Source organism: Hypanus sabinus, chromosome 17 (genome assembly GCF_030144855.1).
Source record: "Hypanus sabinus isolate sHypSab1 chromosome 17, sHypSab1.hap1, whole genome shotgun sequence".
Lineage (NCBI taxonomy): Eukaryota > Metazoa > Chordata > Chondrichthyes > Myliobatiformes > Dasyatidae > Hypanus > Hypanus sabinus.
The window spans coordinates 21663735-21683910 of NC_082722.1; the positions used below are offsets into that span (position 1 = coordinate 21663735).

General features: G+C 42.9%; 2 protein-coding genes across 5 annotated transcripts in view; one reads left to right on the plus strand and one right to left on the minus strand.

Moving 5' to 3' along the window:
* The first annotated feature begins 7250 nt into the window (after nucleotides 1-7250).
* On the plus strand, nucleotides 7251-13008 carry LOC132407151 (adhesion G-protein coupled receptor G2-like). 2 transcript variants are annotated; one of them, XM_059993450.1, is made up of 4 exons: nucleotides 7251-7339; nucleotides 9999-10098; nucleotides 12263-12540; nucleotides 12920-13008. In XM_059993450.1, the coding sequence occupies exons 1-4, from the start codon at nucleotides 7273-7275 to the stop codon at nucleotides 12997-12999; spliced, it is 525 nt and encodes a 174-aa protein (XP_059849433.1). In that variant the 5' UTR covers nucleotides 7251-7272; the 3' UTR covers nucleotides 13000-13008. The 2 variants fall into 2 exon arrangements, with proteins under 2 accessions (XP_059849433.1, XP_059849432.1); XM_059993449.1 differs by lacking the exon at nucleotides 7251-7339 and having other exon boundaries at nucleotides 9805-10098.
* Nucleotides 13009-17023: 4015 nt separating this feature from the next.
* LOC132406729 (receptor-interacting serine/threonine-protein kinase 1-like) overlaps nucleotides 17024-20176 on the minus strand; it is a 286607-nt gene continuing 283454 nt past the window's right edge. For 2 of the 3 annotated variants that reach the window (XM_059992642.1, XM_059992643.1), the window contains exon 11: nucleotides 17024-19976. In XM_059992642.1, coding sequence (XP_059848625.1) covers nucleotides 19720-19976 — 257 coding nt within the window. In that variant the 3' untranslated portion in view covers nucleotides 17024-19719. The remainder of the gene's footprint in view (nucleotides 19977-20176) is intronic. The other variant, XM_059992644.1, reaches the window with a different exon arrangement.

Consider the following 20176-nt stretch of genomic DNA (forward strand, 5'->3'; position numbering starts at 1 on the left):
TAGATCCCTAAAACCTCTCTTCAGGACCTCCTTACCTTTCCTGCCTATGTCATTGGTGCCAAGAGTTCTGGCTGCTCACCGTCCCGTTTTAGAGTGCTGTAGACCCAAACCGAGACATCCCTAACCCTGGCACCTGGCAGGCTACATACTATTCAGGTGTCTCTATCACACCCAGAGTATCTCATCTCTGTTCTTCTGACTATGGAATCTCCTACCACCTCTGTTCTCTTCTGATCCACAGCACCAGCCTCAGTGCCAGAGACCTGACTGCTGCGGCTTTTCCCAGTAGGTTGTCCCCCTCCACAGTATCCAGAGAGGTATACTCACTATTGAGGGGAATGACCACAGGAGTACTCTGTACAGGTCCTCTGAGGAGCTGCAGCTCGGTGCTCCTGGTGCAGACGTGGTTATAGGGAGGCCTGATGTCTGAATGAAAAAATAAAAAGGAAGAAGATACTTGCTAGATACTTACCTCACCTAAGCCTGATCTCACCACAACCTACTGGGCCAAAGCCACTCCAACACCGGGCCAGTCACACAATGGCCACTCTGCTCGCGCCTGACTTATTTTTATTTACCCTTTCTAATTCCCCATTCACTGATTGGGTGCAGTTTGACTCTGAAAACTGCTGCAAAGCCTTTTTTCAACTTTAGTGGCGGGCATAAATGAAATTGCTGCTTCTCGGCGTGCTCACTGATTGAGCTTGTATTGCAGCTGTATAAATCTTTGCTGAGGTCATACTTCGAGTACCAAGGATCAAACTTATAGAAATGTTTACATTTATAAGAGATAGGGATACAGTGGATTTTAACAGTCTTTTTTTGCAGGGCAGGAGAGTCCAAAAGAAGAGATTTAGGTTGAGAGCAAAGACTTTAAATGCACTGAGGGGCAACTTTCTCATGCAGTGGGTAATGAGTGTATGAAATGAGTTACCGGAGGAAGTTGTTGAATCAAGTACTATAGTATCATTCAAGAAACACAAGGACAGGTTCATGGATGATCATCAAATCTTGATGCTTTAACTCTTCGAGGCTTCAGTCAGAGAAAACAAGGCAAAGAAAAGCTCTTGCGGGATGTGGGAAGACAGGGAGAGCTCCAGTTTCTCTCACAACTATGACTGCAAGAAGTGCATCTAACTGCAGCTTCTAACAATCTGGATGAACTCCAGATCATTCGGGATGCTGAAGGAGTGATAGGATATATAGAGAGGTAGTTAAACCCAGTAAACTGGTGACAGTCAGGAAGGGGAAAGGGGTTAAGGGCACAGAGTAGGGAAACCCTGTGGCCACCCCCCTGAACAACAGGTTGGAAATTTCTGGTGGGATTGACTTAACAGAGTCACAGTGGTCAGGTCTCTGGCATTCAGTCCACCTTTGTGACCCAGAAGGGAAGTAGGGAAGAAGAAAAAGCACTTTCTGGTGAGTGATAGGCAATATGAGGAATGGACAGGAGGTTCTATGGGTGAGAATGAGATTCCCGGATGGTATGTTGCCTCCTGGGTGCCAAGGCCTGGGACGTCTCGGATTGGATCTTTAGCATTCTTAGGTGGGAGAGCGAAGGGTCAGAGGTCATGGTCCATGTACTGTAGGTACCAATGACATGGGTAGGACATATGCCGAGGTCCTGCATAGGGAGTTCAGGGAGTTGGGTGCTAAGTTAAAGGGTAGGACCCCCAGGGTTGTGATCTCAGGACTGCTACCCATGCCACGTGCTAGTGAGGCTAGAACTAGGAAATTATACAGTTTAGCATGCCGCTAAGGAGTTGGTGTAGGCGGGAGGGCTTAAAATTTTTAGATCATTGGGCTCTCTTCCAAAGAAGATGGGACCTATACAGAAGGGACGGTTTGCACCTGAACTCGAGAGGGGGCTAACATCTTTGTGGGAAGGTTTGTTAAATGCTGCATGGTGGGGTGTAAACTAGAGTTGCAGGGGATGGGAACAGAGTGCCAGAACAGATAGTGGAAACATTGTGGAGACAGATGTTGCTAAGTCCTCAGACAAAGTCAGGCATCAAAAGGTTGAGCATACTGTAACTTATGTCCTGAGCTGTGTATATTTCAATACAAGAAACTTGTTATAGCACTAAGACTCTTTTGTACAGACCCTGGTGCCCACAGTGGTACATGCATACATTGCTGAACAGTCATTGCAACATGTTTCTGGTAACACACAAACTAACTAAACAAATCCATATATTTCAGAATGAATCACATCGATGCGTATTCTTTTTAAAAAGTGACAACGGTAAGCTGAAAACCAGTTCAAATATTTCAGTCAGTGTTGGAAACCTCACTCACAGTGTAATCTTTAAACCTTGAATTAATGTTACAGAAATCATCTCAGAATCCTGGAATTCCAGAGGATGTAAGACAACAGTTGAGGATCATCAAACCATTTGTGTGTGTGACCATCTGACATTCTTTGCTGTGCTGCTGGTAAGTTTTATATTTGTAGTCCTAAACCTACCCCCCCCCCCCAGATAAGTGATAACATTACATCTGTCACGTGTACAATGCATAGCTGTCCGTCCCTTAATGTTACATCTACTGCACACAATGGGCCATTCAGCCCACCAAGTCTGATATGACCAACAAGAACTCATTTACACCAATCCTACAGTAATCTCATTTTATTCTCCCCATAACCCCACAATCTACCCAGTCACTTCACATTGGGGCAATTTACAGTGGCCAATTAACCTATCAACCTGCAAGACTTTGGGACATGGGAGGAAACCAGAGGAACCAGTGGAAACCCGTGTAGCTTCAGGGAGAGCATGTAAACTGCACACAGTCAGGATTTCACCTGTGTCACTGGAGCTATGGGACAGAGGATCTACTAGCTCTGCCACTGAGCTGCCCACTTCCTTCTTTCCTCTTTTCAACACTTCACCTTCTTCAACCAGTCCTGTTTGTCCTTCAAAGTCCTCAAGGTCAGCTGCTGACTAGAATAAGTCTCCCCACCATACAGCATATAGAATCTATCTCCCAGCTCTGGTCAGGATGGAGTCATTCCGGTACTGAGAATTGGCACCCACATGGTTAATGATACAGCAAATGTACGCACTTGGCCATAAACATGAGCAGCTCTGTGCCACTCCAAGAGAAGACATGAATACCAACAAGGTCCAGCCCAAGACAGCATTTTACTAATGGTGACCTACAATGACATAAGGCAGAATAGCCACTGGAATTTGTATTGCCTTTGGAACTTCCACCTGCTGTTCAGTAATGGGGACAGCAGTGATCATCATGGGGTCATACTGCAAGGAAACCGTCAATCGGTGCACTGACCATGCTCACCGTCAAGCACCCATTTACCTTGATCCCATTTTGGATCAGCTCCCATTGAGGGTTGACATGGTAATCTCCCCACTGTACCTTTCTTGTGCTTCATAATACTGACACTAAATATGTTGACAGGAAAACAGAATCATTTAAAAAAGTAACTCAACTTCTTGTTTGCCTCCCAACCCATTGATGTACAATCCCCCTTCAAATCAATGTAGTCTAACAACCTACATTGTCCTGGTCTAGGATTCGGTTAGTGATTTCTACGGACCAACAAGGAGCCTTAACAAAACTGGGTTGTAGCTTGGACACTGCACCAGATGGCAGTGACAGATTCCATCCCTCAGCTCATCTGGCCCACTCACTGGGAAGTGTGGTTACATCTGTGGGGAATTTGAGAGGGAGAAGCTAAAAGTTAACTATAGGGGTGTGAGAGAGGAGCTGGCCAGACTTGATTGGAAGGGGGCACTAGTAGGGATGATAGGGGATGATAGTAGAGTAGCAAAGTGAAGAGTTTCAAAATATACAGGATCATATCATCTGCATAAAGAAGAATTTTAAAAGGAGATTGAGACAATAGTGGCTGACATGGGAAGTCAAAGTCAGTATTAGTGAGAATCTAGAGGAATGTAAAGATCTTTAAAATCTGCAGAAGGCAACTAAAAATGCAATAAGGGAGAGAATATGAAATATTAAGATAACAGCCAATAATAAAAGCAAATACCAAAAGTTTTGCAGGCATATAGTATGCCAATAATATAAAAGCGATGCCAAAAGAATTTTTAGATTTATAGTAAGTAAAAGTGAGGCGAGTGGGCCCCAGATAATGACATCGGAGAAGCAGTAATGAGGATAGGCAGTGAATGTTGTTTACTTAGATTTTCTGAAGGTCTTTGACAAGATGCCACAAAGGAGGCTGCTAGACAAGAAAACAGCATATAGTATTACAGTTAAAGTATTAGCATGAATATTACACTGAGTGGCAGAAGACAAAGAGTGTGAATAAAGGGAGCCTTTTTCGGTTAGCCACCATAGACTGGTGGTATTCTGCAGGGGTTGGCGTTGAGTGCATAATTTTTGTGTTATACATGACGACCTGGATGAAGCATCTGATGGTTCTGTGGCCAAGTTTGCAACGATGCAATGGTCTATCAAAGGAAAGAAAATGCTGAGGAAGCAGGGAATCTGCAAAAGGACCTGGACAGATCAGGAGAATGGGCAAATGTGTGGCAGATAGAATACAGTTTAGGGAAGTGTATGGCCATGTACCTTGGTTGGAGGAATAAAGATGCAGACTATCCTAGGTGAAGTGGCAAAGAGAATTGGGAGACCTGAAGGTTAATTTGCAGATTGAGTCAGTAGTATGATAGTCAAATGAATTGTTGGGATTCATTTCAAGAGGACTAGAATATAAAAGCAAGAATGTAAGGCTGAGGAATGATAAGGTATTGGTCAGACCATATTTGGAGTATTGTGAGCAGCTTTGGGCTCCTTATCTAAGAAAGGATGGGCCAGCATTGGAGAAAGTCCAGAAGTGGCTTATGGGGATGATCCTAGGAATAAGAGGAATGAGGCAATTGATGTATGAGGAAGCATTTGATGGCTCACTAAAATTTAGAAGAAGTGGAAGTATCATTGAAGCTTATCAAATATTGCAAGGACTGGATACCATTGATGTGGAGAGGATGTTTCCAGTAATGGGAGAGTCTAGGCCCAGAGGGAACAGCCTCTGAATAGAAGGATGCCTCTTTAAATCAGAGATGAAGAGATGATTCCTCTTTAGCAAGGAATAGTGAATCTGAGGAATGCATTGCCTCAGATGGCTGTGGAGGCCAAATCATCGGATATATTTAAAGCAGAGGTTAATAGGTTCCGGATTGGTGAAACTATCAAAGGTTGCAGGGAGAAGGCAGGAGAATGGGGTTGAGAGGGAAAATAGATGAACCATGATCGAATGTTGAGGCAGACACAATGGAGCATATGGACTAATACTACTCCTATGTCTTTTGGTCTTATCAGTAATTTCAGCATGAACGGTAAATGTGTTCAGAGTTGCTCTCTGGGCCTTGTTTGCTCCTGGTAGCAATTCCAGTTTACATCATATACACTTTAGGCATTGTTAATATTCAATTAACTTTATTTACAATAACTTAAATCAACTCTGTGAATAAACAGTTCAGACTGCTAACAGGTTTAATTTTTGCTCAACAATCACCATTATTTCCCAAAAGGACTTACGCCTGGACAGCCACACGTTGGATGAAAAAGATGTGATGTCATTAACCTACATCACTGTGATTGGCTGTGCGATCTCTGCTGTCTTCTCAGTCATCACAGTATTCCTTTACTGTGTGGTGAGGTGAGTGACCCCATCCAGTGAGTTCTGTGGGAGAATCACTGATCAGACTGCACCTTGTCATAACCTCAGCCCACACAGGAGCTTGTGTGTTTCACAGATCAGTCTCTGCTGTGAACCTTCTAATTATCTTTCCATGGAGCGTTAAAGAAATGGACACTGATTATCCATCACTCACACTGTCACTAACTATCTCTGTATAAATTACCCAACAATGACCCTGGCACTAACTACAGATTACCCAGCTCCGACACTACGTTACAAACCAGTTGACGGCTAAGCTGATTCCTTTACAACACAAGGGTGTTGACAGTGGTGACCTCAGTGTTAAAAGCTGAATGCTCATTACTTACTGGATGCACAACGTTGAGGTAATCAGCATCGGAATGAGGAGCTGGGTGGAAAGGGAATCAATTAGTGCCTTGGGAATGTTTGTACATCATTTGACCATCAGGGAAAAGAAAAACTGGAGACGCTGGTCCACCTCAGGGCCAGTCAACAGCATCCTAGCTCAGCAGTATCAACATATCCATTGTCTGGTGAAGGTTAACTCTTCAGGTGTCACCTATTCCTATGAAGCCTAAAAACAGTTAAGTCTGAGACATGACCTTGACAAAGGTCACCACTTGACTCTATCAAGTGCTTGCCAAACACATTTCACCATGCCAGGACAATCAGTGACACCCTCACACAGTGGAGTTGCTGTACATTGACTTTAGCTTACTGCTGAGGTACAGAGCTATTCATTGTCTTGAACACATCGCACGTACCTGCTAAAAGTTAACTCCTTGTGTGCCATCGGCTGTAACCCAGCTGTGTCCCCCTTGCCTGAGTCACTGTTAAACCAAAGGGGTGATCGATTTCTTTACCACCTGGCTGCTGATTCCAGTGTGGATCCCACACAAGCACAAGAAAAGCCTTGGTGATGGCTCCAGGCTCGCTGATGAAGTGTTTCAGTGTGTGAAACTCTCCGGAGGAGCTCGGCACCACAGTGGCTCGTGGTCACTGCACTCTACAGAATGCAGCTCAGCCTCTCAATTCAGAGTCTCAAAGGGCTGGGGAACAGGAGCAGAGGGAGCAAGGGAGGGAGAGGAGGAACGGGGGAGAAGCAGGGGAGGAGAAGGAGAAGGGAAGAATGGCAGAAAGGGAACATTTAGAGCCAATGCTGAGAGATGTTTTCTACCTGGAATTCAGACTGTCCCTTCTGTAAACACAGTTCTGAATCCTGGTTCTCCATTCCACCACCGTTCCCACAGTAACTTCCCTCTTGTTCTGACAGTCACCAAGCCCTTTGAAAATGACTAAAATGGCTGTGTAAAGCTGAATTGTCTGTTTCCATGTGATATTATCTCTGTAGAATCAGAAAGGTTCTTGAAGTATGACTAGTTCACAATGTTGGTATCTGGTTGTCTCTTTGTTTTAGGAAGAATAAAGGTGATCACACCACCCAGATCCACATTAACCTCTGCATTGCTTGCTTTCTACTGAATATGAATTTCCTGGCCAATGAGTGGATCAGTAAGCTGATGATTGATGGTCTCTGTAAGACGATGGCTGTGCTCCTTCACTATTCATTACTGTGCACTTTCACATGGATGGCAATTGAAGGACTTCATCTCTACCTGATGCTGATCAAAGTGTTCAACACCTATGTCAAACACTACATACCAAAATTGGCTTTGATGGGTTGGGGTAAGTATCATCTCATATATTTTGTTTTTTGATGTCTCTGCTTTACGCATGGAACATTGGCAGATCAAATTGAACATCCATGCACTTGCCCTGGGCTCCGGGTCTCAGCAGCTTTCCACACATGGCAAAGGTTTTCGCTCCCTCCTGAGATTCTGAGACTAATTTGCTTGAGTTTTTATTTCATTCCCATGCCAAATAGTTAAAGCACTTCTGCAACACGGATTATGCATTTCAGGCACTCTCCATCCTTTTCCAGAAGTTTTATCCTTTGTTTTATGCTGCCTTCTACTTACTGTAATTGCAGTTTTTATTTTATATTCTAGTAGCTTTATTATCTCCTATCGCTGTCCACCCACTGTTGCTCTCTCTTTCTGTACCTCTCTCACTTACCCTCACCCATAGATTTTCTCTAACTTCTGCCATGTTTGTTACAATTTTTCCCAATGTGCCCTTCCTACAAAGACGTTGAATGGATAGCCATCTATCTGGTGCAGATTCCCATTATCACAGAGATAGAACTGAAGGGATTTTTCAGACTCTCTGTCCTCTTCCCAGACATAAAGTTTCTAACCTAGGAATTGCACAATCTCTTTCACAAAAAGGTGGAAAGATCCTGGCAAGGCAGAGGTAAACCAATGAGCCCCAGACACAGCAGGAACTTGCCTCTTTTGTAGTGTATGGTATACTTGGTGCAGGAACCCAGGTAACTTTTCCCATATGACCTGTGGCAGTGTAAGATTCGATGGGAAGGGTGGTGAGACGTGCTCCTGGGCCACCTGTGAATCTCACTGGGTATGTCTCTGATCAGCTGAGCAATGTTCCCAGCTAATATCACACTGGCATGAAGACAAAACATCCTTATGAAACCAATTGTGCTTCTGTCAGTATTGAAGAAATCAAAATTTTAATTAATAATCTATCTTTTAATCAGTGCTGATTAAAAGTTCCTGCATTCAATCTACAAATCCCCTTCTGAAATACCAAGTGCCTCTTGGTTGTCAAACCATGAGCATTCAGGTGGGTAACCTGATCAGACACGGCCGTCACCACCTTTCGTTATTGATTACTGTGTCTCCAGGTGTTTGAAATTCAAACAACTGTACAATGTCCTATGTATGTTACTCAAAATGGCTTCTTTGGTTTGTTACTAGTAGGAATGCTTCTTTGTCAGATAAGTGTTTCTCTCGCCGTTGTTTCGCTTTAGAATGGCTGATATGGTAATTGTATTCTTTTGTTAATCAATGGGGAATGTTATTGTGTCTTGTGAGGCTGGGAACTTTGGGGAGGGGTTTTTGGTGTAAGGGGAGTCGGGAGGAAGACGCCGAGGAAGGTGGACGTGCGCTGGACTGCTTGTAAGACCACCGGGGTGGCCCCAGGTGCGACGGTGTGGCGGTCGGATGGGTCGTTGGTTCGTTGATTGAGCTCCAACGAGTGCACTAAACAGACTGAACTTTGATAAGTTGGCACCTTTTGTTTTTTTCCTTATATATATATATATATATATATTGTATTGCCTAATACTCTTTTAATTTTAGTAAACTCTTTAAAGTGTATTTCATAATGGTATTTGTTGTGGGTTTGATACTGTTGGCGGGCGTGAGGCATAAACTCGATTCTCACAGCACCTGGGCGAACGGGAGGTGGGTTGGTGAGTGGCTGGATCTCCGTTTCCCCTAGACATATATATACAGGTGACAGAAGTTTGTGTAGGGGAGCATTAATTTCAAAGTAAAGATGGAAAAAGATAGATCTGGTCCATGGGTTAAGATTCTAAATTGGTGAAAGACCAGTTTTGGTGGTATCAGCAATGATCTGGCCAGTGTGGATTGGGACAGGCTGCTTTCTGGCAAAGGTGTAATTGGTAAATGGGAGGCCTTCAAAAGTGAAATTTTTTAGAGCACAAATCTTGTATTTGCCTGTTAAAATAAAAGGTAAATATAACAGGCGTTGGGACCTTTGATTTCAAGAAAAATTGAGGCCCTGGTTAAGAAAAAGAAGTACATAGTAGGTATAGGCAGGTAAGAACAAATGAAGTACTTATGGAGTATAAGAATTGCAAGAGGAATTGGCTTTGTGGCAGAAGCCAGAGAGTAGTAGTAGAGGGTTGCCTCTCTGACTGGAGGCCTGTGACTAGGGGTGTGCCACAGGGATACTTGGAGGATTTGAGTTATAAGGAAAGATTGAATAGGTTAGGACTTTATTCCTTGAAAAGTAGAAGATTGCGGGGAAATTTGATAGAGGCATACAAAATGTTGAGGGGTATAGATAGGGTAAATGCAAGTAGGCTTTTCCACTGAGGTTGAGTGAGACTACAACTAGAAGTCACGTGTTAAGGGTGAAAGTTAAAATGTTTAAGGGAACATGAAGGGAAACTTCTTCACTCAGAAGGTCATGAGAGTGTGGAATGAGCTGCCAGTGGAAGTGATGAATGCAAGCTTGATTTCAATGTTTAAGAGAAGTTTGGATGACAGGAGTGTGGAGGGGTATGGAAGGCTATGGTCCAGGTGCAGGTTGATGGGATTAGGCAATTTAAATGGTTCAGAACAGCCTAGATGGGCCAAAGGTCCTGTTTCTGTGCTGTACTTTTCTATGATTCTATATTTATCTGTGATAAACATTGATTATGTGATGAATACGTGTCATTTTCTTCTATTGACAGGCATCCCTGCTGTGGTGGTGTCTTTGTGCATTGCAGTGGACAAGGACAATTATGGACAATTTCAAATCAAAATGCAGGACAATAACAGCTCTGTTTCCATGTAGGTCTGGTTAACTATGAAATAATGTTGATATTTATCTCCATTGCTCAGTCTGTGATGAGAATTTCAGCTGAACTAGATGTGTATAGGTAGAGTCACACAGGCAAGAGCACTCCGAGGTTCTGAGTCAGCTGACATTGGGCATTAGATGGTGACCAGGTTACCACCCTGTGAAATCTGTCAGGAAACAGGTTCAGATTAGCTATGTTGTACCCAACAATGAAACATTCCACTGGCACTTTTTATCATGGAGAGCCACTGGAGGGTGACCAGTAGGCCAGTAAATAGACAATAGGCAATAGGTGCAGAAGTAGACCATTCAGCCCTTCGAGCCTGCACCGCCATTTTGAGATCATGGCTGATCAGCTACTATCAATACCAGGTTCCTGCCTTGTCCCCATATCCCTTGATTCCCCTATCCATAAGATACCTATCTAGCTCCTTCTTGAAAGCATCCAGAGAATTGGCCTCCACTACCTTCCGAGGCAGTGCATTCCAGACCCCCACAACTCTCTGGGAGAAGAAGTTTTTCCTTAACTCCTAAATGACCTACCCCCTTTTCTCAAACCATGCCCTCTGGTACTGGACTCTCCCAGCATCTGGAACATATTTCCTGCCTCTATCTTGTCCAATCCCTTAATAATCTTATATGTTTCAATCAGATCCCCTCTCAATCTCCTTAATTCCAGCATGTACAAGCCCAGTCTCTCTAACCTCTCTGCGTAAGACAGTCCAGACATCCCAGGAATTAACCTCGTGAATCTACGCTGCACTTCCTCTACAGCCAGGATGTCCTTCCTTAACCCTGGAGACCAAAACTCTACACGATACTCCAGGTGTGGTCTCACCAGGGCTCTGTACAAATGCAAGAGGATTTCCTTGCTCTTGTACTCAATTCCCTTTGTAATAAAGGCCAATACTCCATTAGCCTTCTTCACTGCCTGCTGCACTTGCTCATTCACCTTCAGTGACTGATGAACAAGGACTCCTATCTCTCTTTGTATTTCTCCCTTACCTGTAGACCACTGATGTCTGTTGGGAAAAGGTACTGGGGAGAGCAGGATGGGCAGAGAAATAATGGAGTTGTTACAATGAAAGAGCTGTGTGAAATAGCAACAAGTTATACATTAGCAACTCAGTATTAGCTTTAGAAACATCATACAATTTTTGCCATTTCCTTTCCATCAACAAAGATGAATGGTTACAGTGACTTAAACATGAAACAGCATGTAGCATGTTATCTCAGGAGGTTCTTTATCAATTTTTCATTAACTCACTGCAATGAACAAATTTTCTTCTCTCCCTACCCCCTATCACAAATGGTGGATCTGCAAAGGATTAAGTTAAAGCTTTACTTGTAAAGAGGTGCATTTTTGGACTAGATGTCACTTTGCAATGACTGGTCAGGGCATGGAGCTTAAAAAATATTGGGAAGTCATGTCGCAGAAGATTAGGCCTCATTTGGAGTATGATAGGTGGTTCTGGTTGCTGCATTACAGGAAGGATGAGGAGACTTTGGGGAGGGTGCAAACAAGTTCATATGGCTGTTTCGTGGATTACAGAGTATTAGATACAAGGAGAAGGTTGGACAAACTTAGATTATTTTCTCTGGAGCATCAGAGGCTGAGAGGCAACCTGATAGGATGATATAAAAGTATGCAAAATATAAACAGGATAAATATCAGAATATTTTTCTTGGGGCAGAAATGTTTAAAACTAGAGGGCATAGATTTATGGTGGGTGTGTGTATGGGGTGAGGGGTGGGGTGGCATAAAATTTAATGCATATTAACCAGGTAAGACTTTAGACACAGGGTGTAGAAGGCACTTGGAACTTACTGCCATGGGAGGTGATGGAAGTAGATAAGATTTTGGAGACATTTAGACAGGCACGTGATCAGGCAAGGAGTAGATGGATATATTCCACATGCAGTGAGATGGGATTAATCTAATTTGACATCAGGGCTGGCACAGACATTGTGGAACAAAGGGTCTGTTTCTGTGCTGGTCTGTGTTCTGTGTTCAGAGACCTCGTGATGTTAAAACATTAGTCCAGTGTGTTGGAGCTGGTTAGGCAGTGGATCAGAACACTGGATACAATAGAAAATTAATTCCAACCCAAATCTGCATATTGAATACTTCACTGTTTATATATTTTCACACAGGTGCTGGATAAGAAATAATATAGTCCATTATGTTACAAACTGTGGTTTTTTCGGCATGATATGGCTTTTGAACCTGACAATGCTAATCACCGTCTGTGTCAAGCTAGCTCAGATGAGAAAAGGATTCGGTTCTGTGTCCAGATCTGTGTGGAAGGATCTGTGGACAGTCCTCAGCCTCAGTTATTTGCTGGGCATCACGTGGGCTTTGCCATTTTTTTCACATGGACCAATGTACTTGGTTCGAACGTACCTGTTCTGCATCTTAAACTCCTTGCAAGGTTAGTGAGCGATTTACCAGGTATGTTGTGACAAATATAAGTTAGTGGCTATACGTTGGTAACAAATCTTCTAGCGCTTGTGCAATTTTATTAACTTTTTTTTCAATTATTTATTTGAATAATAATGGGAATTAATTGCAACATTTTTATTATACATTAGCAGGGGTTCCCAATCTTTTAATGCCATGGAGCCTTACCATTAACTGTGGACTCTATGGACATCAGGTTGGGAACCCTTGTAGGATACCCAGAGGGTATATTTGATATGTCTCATATTTTTATCCATTCCAAAACAAATATATTATCTAATTGTAGCTGCAGACAATTACTAAATAATGTTTAAAATCTCAATGCCATTTTCTTCTTGAATCTTTTGCAGGGTTTTTTATATTCTTGTGGTACTGCACTATAAAACTACCATCCAAAGAGCAAACTACAAATTATACATCAGATAAGTAAAGAAGGCACGGAAATGAAACTGGATTTGCTGGAAAAGACCCTGCTGATTATATACTTTAATTAAGAGCAGAATTTGTTATTTCAATTTGCCCTAAAAAATCAGAACTAATATCTTTGAATTATCTTTGTATGGGTGACTTATATTTTACACTTGGGTGGAGGATAAAAAGGTTAATTAAAATTGATTGAACTAAAAAGTTATTCAGGTATCCAATTGCTGAGCTACAATGGGACTATCAAAGTCAATACCATTTGGTGTGTAAGTTTAGACAGTAGTCAAAGTCTGAGGAATCAAATTGCTCAATATGTTTGAAAGGTATAACTGATTTAGAAGTGACCAGATAGTAAGTAATACTGAATTGGGTTTCAAATGCCACTTCCAATTTTACACTTAAATGATCATTTATGGCTAAAAGCAATGATTGCAGTGTTTAGTTTGTTACATGTTATGACCAAAATCACATACTACTGTAATTCCCAAATGTTCCCTCATTTGTCGGAATATCTGGTTTAAGTTTTGTATCATTTTCGACAACCTCCTGATAGGTTGAATTCTTTGTCATTCACAAACAGGCCATCGCCATTGTGGTTTGTCCTCACCAACCACCTCTTTGAGCTTTCCACCACGAAGACAGTGGAATCAGACAGTTGCACCAATGTTCTGCAAAATTAACATTGGATTATGCTACAGCATAGCAGTTACCTTATTTCACAATGATATATCCTGTCTTATTTGATCAACTTCACAAGAAATACATCTTAAATATATTTGTTCATGTTTTATTATGAATGACTTCCTAGTGACAGTTGCATATATTTATACAGGGCATTGAGATTTTACATGGTCATTTTGTATCTAATTCTATGTTGTAATGATGTCTATGTTTATTTATCGTAATCATTCCACATACAATGTGCTGTAATATTGATTTAATTCTTTTCGTAACCTGCTTCAGGCCAACCAAAAGAGTTCAGAACTGAGCATGTGCAGAATAACGGTTGATTCAGGTGAGGTACCTTTAGATGTGGTACCTTTCTCTGGCCTTGTTTGGACATTTGGTGATGTGCTTTGCTGAAGAACCAATGTATGTTGGGTAATACAATTCATCTTTGGTGACTAACATTTATGCAATGGTCTTTTCACGGTTTCATCATCAACCCTTCCATTGGCAACTCGGAAAAATTAAACAGGACAATGTGATACAAATTGGATGGTAGAACAGAGTTTGACACCCCCACCCTGGTGAGTGGCAGAAAGGGTAACTCAACCTTACTCAGTAGGAAAGATGAAAGATCAGGAGATATATGATAGCAGTGGGTGACTGGACCCTCCCTCATTTCTGCCTCGATGTCAGACTAGACCGTTCCTCAGCATTGCATGGATTATAGCTCAGATGTTACTCCTGTGCCTTTTCAAAGAAGCCACAGGACCCTGCTACTCCCTTAATTCTCACTCCCACCCAATTACCCTAAGATAACTTCATGGCTGCCCCACTACCCTAGGACTCAGAATCCTGTCCCAGTATTCCTGGGACTTGCTCACTGCTGCCCGGGAATTTCCAGTGCGGTAATAGTTACCAGAGAGTGCTGATCTGAGGCGGCAGCTAATTCAGAGTTTTCACCTAAACATTGCACTTTGTATATAGAATTCATACATAACCTGTGCTGTGAATACAATCAGGATATGTCATATCTATATTCATGGTAGAGCAAAACAACACCATCTCTCACAATGAATGGATCAACACCAGTCACATTCCCCCTGGAACATTACATGGATGAGGTGCCTGTTACACAGGGCCCAGTCCCACAGTGTCCAGGGATGGGGGATGGGGGGGGTTGCAGCTGTTGTGGATGGAAAGGGGAAACTGAGGCCCAAGCAGCCCCTCCAGGTCAGAATAAAGGAGCCCACCATACTCTCACAGAAGAGGACAGGTATCCCTGGATTCTGACCAATATTCATTGCTCAAACAACACCTCTGATTTGGCCACTAACACATTGTTGTTTCTTGCTGTGCCACATTGCCTGGTAATGAGTGACTGTGAATGGACGTCATTGCCGTGACCCACTTTGCTGTGACTGGAGGAAAATTTCTTTTGGTGTTAAGACTGATTGACATATACATAAACATTAGAATGTTACTCAGAGTGGAACTGAGTCTGATCTGATGGTTTGTAAAGGGAATGAGTTTGATCCTTGTGACTGTGATTCCAATGGAGAGAATGTGTAAACATTGCAATTTATTTCATTTTGTGTATGGCAGCTTCTTTCCGCAATTTAAATAAAATGTATATAATAACATTTCTGCAGGGTTTTGGGTTACAAATATGGACCCCAGGATATGACATAAACTGTATTTTCTCACTATATGGAAGGAGGCCACTTGGCCCATTCTGTATTTGCCAGCTCTTTGAACAATCCCATAAATCCTATTTCCCCAGTTATTTCAGTGTGTCGTGCCTCCCATACATACCTACCAACTCCACCCAGATTCCTTTCCCACTCGGCTCCCGTAGGGCAATTTCCGGTGACGAGTTAACCTACTGACGTACTCTTCTTTGGGATGTGGGAACAAATGGGAGTATCCTGCGGAAACTCCTGCAGACACTGGAAGATCGTGCGGATTCCACACAGACAGCACTGCAGGACAGGGCTGAGCCTGGGTAGGTGGAACTGTGAAGTAGTACACTACCTGCTGAGCCACAGGTGGCAACAGCAATCTTATAGTGAAGGGCCGGAATGAGGAAGGGCCAGGATTCTGAAGTGAGTTTCACGGTGAGTTTCTGTAGATCTCGTCAGAGATGGAATTGCATTGAAGATGCTGACCTCAGGTTACCCATCAAACAGATGCTCCTGTTCCCTCTGAGAGTGAGTGTGTAGGGTGTTTGTGATTGCAGGTAACGCAAGTAACAGAATGGGATGTAGGTGAATGCTATTGCCAGGTTTCAGTTGGAAAATGGCTAAATGCACAGAGATTTTGTATATTTATTTTTAGACAAAAACACTGATCTAACTGGGGAACCTACTTGTCAACACAGAGGTGAAGAGGGATAGATTCCTGCAGAAGGCTAAGGTGTTTAGATGTGGATATAACCTGCAGCAAAGTGACAGCACCCCTCTTGTCCACTCCACAGACACTACTTGGGTCAATCCTGGAGATCTCCATTAGGCACTACTGCAGAATCAATTGCCCTATCCTAATGATAGACAAGAAGAAATATAATCGATAGCAGGCTGGCATATTAGAAACTGAACCGGGCACTATTCCTGGACTCAACTTGGTCCTTGATGCACGTGGACAATGGGTGACTATAGAGTTTAAGTTCCTGGTGCATATTATATGATGGGGAACTTCACTAGGTGCCACAAAAGTAAGTAATTGACATCACAAATTGTGACAGAGAATGTACGTTTAATATTGAACAGAGAACTAACTGATTGATTACAGGAAAGGCTTGTGATGGAAAATTTTCTACTTATAAGAAATTATAAGCAGAAAATACAACATTTGTGATGCCTAAGTATTCAGTGGATTAAAAGTGTTAAAACTGGAAAATCAACACTCTTGAGAAGATTTGAAAGTAGAAGCCTAAGAGGCTTGGAAAATAGTCTGGCAATGTGGGCAGATTCAAAACCTTTAGTTTTCAAATAAACTAAATAAATCTGGGCCTCTGGGTAACAAATAGTTCACATAACTCATGAGCAAAAGAGGGAGTATGCCTCTGATCGCAGAAAATGCTGCTTAGGACCTGTGCATTTGAGCATGATAGACATTTTAGCCTGATAGCATAAGACCAATGCAATAAGCTAACAGGCCATGTGGGGCGGAATCAGATTCTGTGTACAACCATTTAGTTGATGGTCTTGGCCTTGACACATGCAAAGCCCAGATACCAACGCTACTTTAAAGGTTCAAAGTTTCGAAGGTGCATTTATTATTGAACTATACAACTTGAAATTCTTCTCCTCCAGGTAGCCATGAGACCAAGATAGGCAGTACAATGTCCAAGAATTAATTTTCAGGAAGGGATTGAAAAAATTGCAGGAGATTTTATTTTGAACAGAAGTTTACAATATTATAAATTTCATTTTATTTAGAGACACAGCACCATAACGAGCTCTTCCGGCCCAGTGAGATCACAGCATTCAATTATTGCCTTGTGAACAATAAATCTACTAACCCAACACCTTTGGAATATGGGTGGAAACTGGAGCACCCAGAGGAAAGCCATGCAGTCACGGAGAGAATGTTCGAACTCCTTACAGACCCTGGCAGAATTGAATCCAGGTCACTGGCTCTGTAATACACTAACTGCTACTCTTCTCTAAAAATGGAATTAGATTGTATTCCCTAAAGGGAACTATAAATGCTTGCAAGGTCTCTATTAAGTGAAAAGGTTCAGATACTATTGAAAAGATTAACTGCTTCCTTTCAAAATATTATGAGATAAAGTTCTTAAATGGTTAATCCAGGTGAGTCCCAGGGAAAGCTGGTGAGGGAAGGGATCGGGAAATGTGATGCAGTGCAGAACTCTAACTCTCTCTAGGTACATCAACTGCTCTGAATCTTTTGCACTCCTGAGTTTTTATGCAACCCCTTTGATGAAACCAAATGCAGAACTGGCAGTATGTTCAACAAATTTATATCTTCTTTTCCAAAGGCGGTTTATTCAGAAATTACAAGATGATTGCAGTACAATAGCTGTATCGAGAAGCACCATTTACAATTTCAAATTATCACTATCAAGCCTCTGAGGTGGCCACTGTCCCAGAAATCTCTCATTGAACTCGTGAACACAATGTATTCCTTCTGTGGGTGCACACAGGCTTGGATGTAACCCTAGAAGAGAGGCAAGCAATCAGCTCAGGCAGAACCTTTGACTGCCTGCCATGTAGACCCATTAATGATGAGCTTGGCCAGGTCCAGTATACTCTATAAACACTTGCACAATGTGACAAAGTCTCTGCAGTCTGGCACGACACTTCTTTAGAAAGGCATAGAAATTCTAGCGCATGAGCCCTTAGTCACTATCGATTGTACATTCGAAATAACTTTCTGTAATTACACAGAATGAGTAACTCGGTTCATTGAACCTGTGCCAACATTTTGAAAGAGCATTCCACTTAGTGTTGTTCCTCCAAATCAGCAACCAGTGGCAGATGGAAAAGACCCTGGCTCCTTTTAAATGGTGCATTTCACAGTACCTGTGATTAATGAAGAAATCTAAGGCCTACTAGTTATGGACTAGGTGGATTAGTATAGCTGGGTTCCTGACAGAGACGCAGTTCTCTGACATTCCTAACGGTGTCACTGGGAAATATCATCCTCTGGAGCAGTTTATTGGATGCACACTGACATTCCTAACGGTGTCACTGGGAAATATCATCCTCTGGAGCAGTTTATTGGATGCACACTGAGGACGCTACACGTACGAGTTCTGTTTCTGGCAGCCTTGGATCCCTTTTGTACGTTATGTGGCAAAGGCCGCAGGATACCTCACCAGGAATAAACCCAGCGAAACAGCGGAGTAAAGTAAACGAGTGGGGGAATACGAAGGGTCGGTCAGTGACACAGTTCCCGGGATGGCAGAACTGACATAGGCACAATGGTTGGGTCTGATTCAATACCTCTCGGAAGCTGCTGAACAACAGCCTGCCCACTGAACGCGGGAGCGCCACTCCGCCAGCTAATGTGCCAAGTGCCACCAAGGCCGGAGTGGATGCATGGGGCTGGTGTCTGAAGGAAGAACGCTGGCCAATCCAACGTGGTTATCACCGTATTTTGGTCAGGTCACATCCTGCCGAGAGTGGTACCAGGGAATTCACCGAGGTTGCTTAAAAGGTGAGTCGACTTCTCACCAAAAAACAGTTAGTGCAGCCATCATGGCATCTGCCTGAATCCCCGATCTCGTGACCCAGAGAAGTGTAAAGTGTATACAGGTGACCAAGCCCAACACGTGGCTTTGTATGTCAGCTTACAAACGTTTACCGCCAGCAAATCGGGACAAAACTGAACACGGCCTTCCTCAGATGACTAGTCTCCCATTCACACTCTCAGACAGCACCTATGCAGAAGAATAAACAGTTGATATTTCAGGCCAAGACCCTTCACCAGGATTGGAAAGGAAGGGGGAAGAAGGTGGGGGGGAGGATAAGGAGCACAAGTTGGCAGGTGGTGGGTGAAGCCAGGTGAGGGGGAATGTGGGTGGGTGGAGATGAAGTGAGAAGCTGGCATGTTATAGGTGGAAAAGGTAAAGGGCTGAAGAAGATAGGAGAGGACAGTGGACCATGGGAGAAAGGGAAGGAGGAAGGACACCAGACAGAGGTTATAAGGAGGTGAGGGGATGAGCTAGAATGAGGAATGGAAAGGGAAGGGAAAGAGAGGAGGGAGAATTTACTGGAAGTTAGAGAAATTGATGTTCATGCCATCAGGTTGAAGGCTACCCAGATGGAATATGAGGAGTTGCTCCTCCAACTCAAGTGACTGCATCGTGGGATGGGATTGGAGAGTGTAACTAAAATGATTGGTCACTAGGAAATCCTGTCTGTTGCAGATGGCCTACCTTTCCTAATTATGGAGACTGTTTTATTTCCAACGCCTACTATGTTCACGTCTATTTGCACAAAGTAGATCAAGTCTTTAACCGATGAACAGGAAGGGTATTCCACAGTTTGGGATTTAATAAGGGAATCCAGGCAGTGAAATAATGCACCAGGGCTCATTCCTTCCATAGATACTCTATCCTAATATTTCTCAGGACTTTATCTAACTCTGCTCGTTTTGCTTTCTGCCCCTGAATCTGTCTCCACTTGCAGAGCACCTGATAGGGTTTCTCAGTTGAGCCATGGTGATCATAGTCGATGGTGTCAATCTCCCCATTGGTCAGGCTCAAGCGTCTGGCAAGTTCTTTCCACTTGACATTGACTTGTTCAGCCAATTCCATACATTCTTCTATGGTAACCACCGATGAAGGAGCTGCAATCAGATACAAAGACCAGAAATAAAGCACTCCAATACATTTTCAGCACCTTTTCTCAACAGGGCAGGTCAGGTGAAACTCTTGCACAGTCAACTTGCACAAGATGCTGGAGAACTCAGCGAGCATCAAGGGAAGGAATAAGAGTCAATGTCTCAGCCCGAAGCATCAACTGTTTATTCCGCCTCACAGAGGCTGT

Coding starts and splice junctions, on each gene's coding strand:
- LOC132407151 (XM_059993449.1), top strand. CDS start 9,854: ATGGGATTAGGCAATTTAAATGGTTCAGAACAGCCTAGATGGGCCAAA. Junction 10,099..12,262: donor AATAACAGCTCTGTTTCCAT/GTAGGTCTGGTT, acceptor ATTTTCACACAG/GTGCTGGATAAGAAATAATA. Junction 12,541..12,919: donor CATCTTAAACTCCTTGCAAG/GTTAGTGAGCGA, acceptor AATCTTTTGCAG/GGTTTTTTATATTCTTGTGG.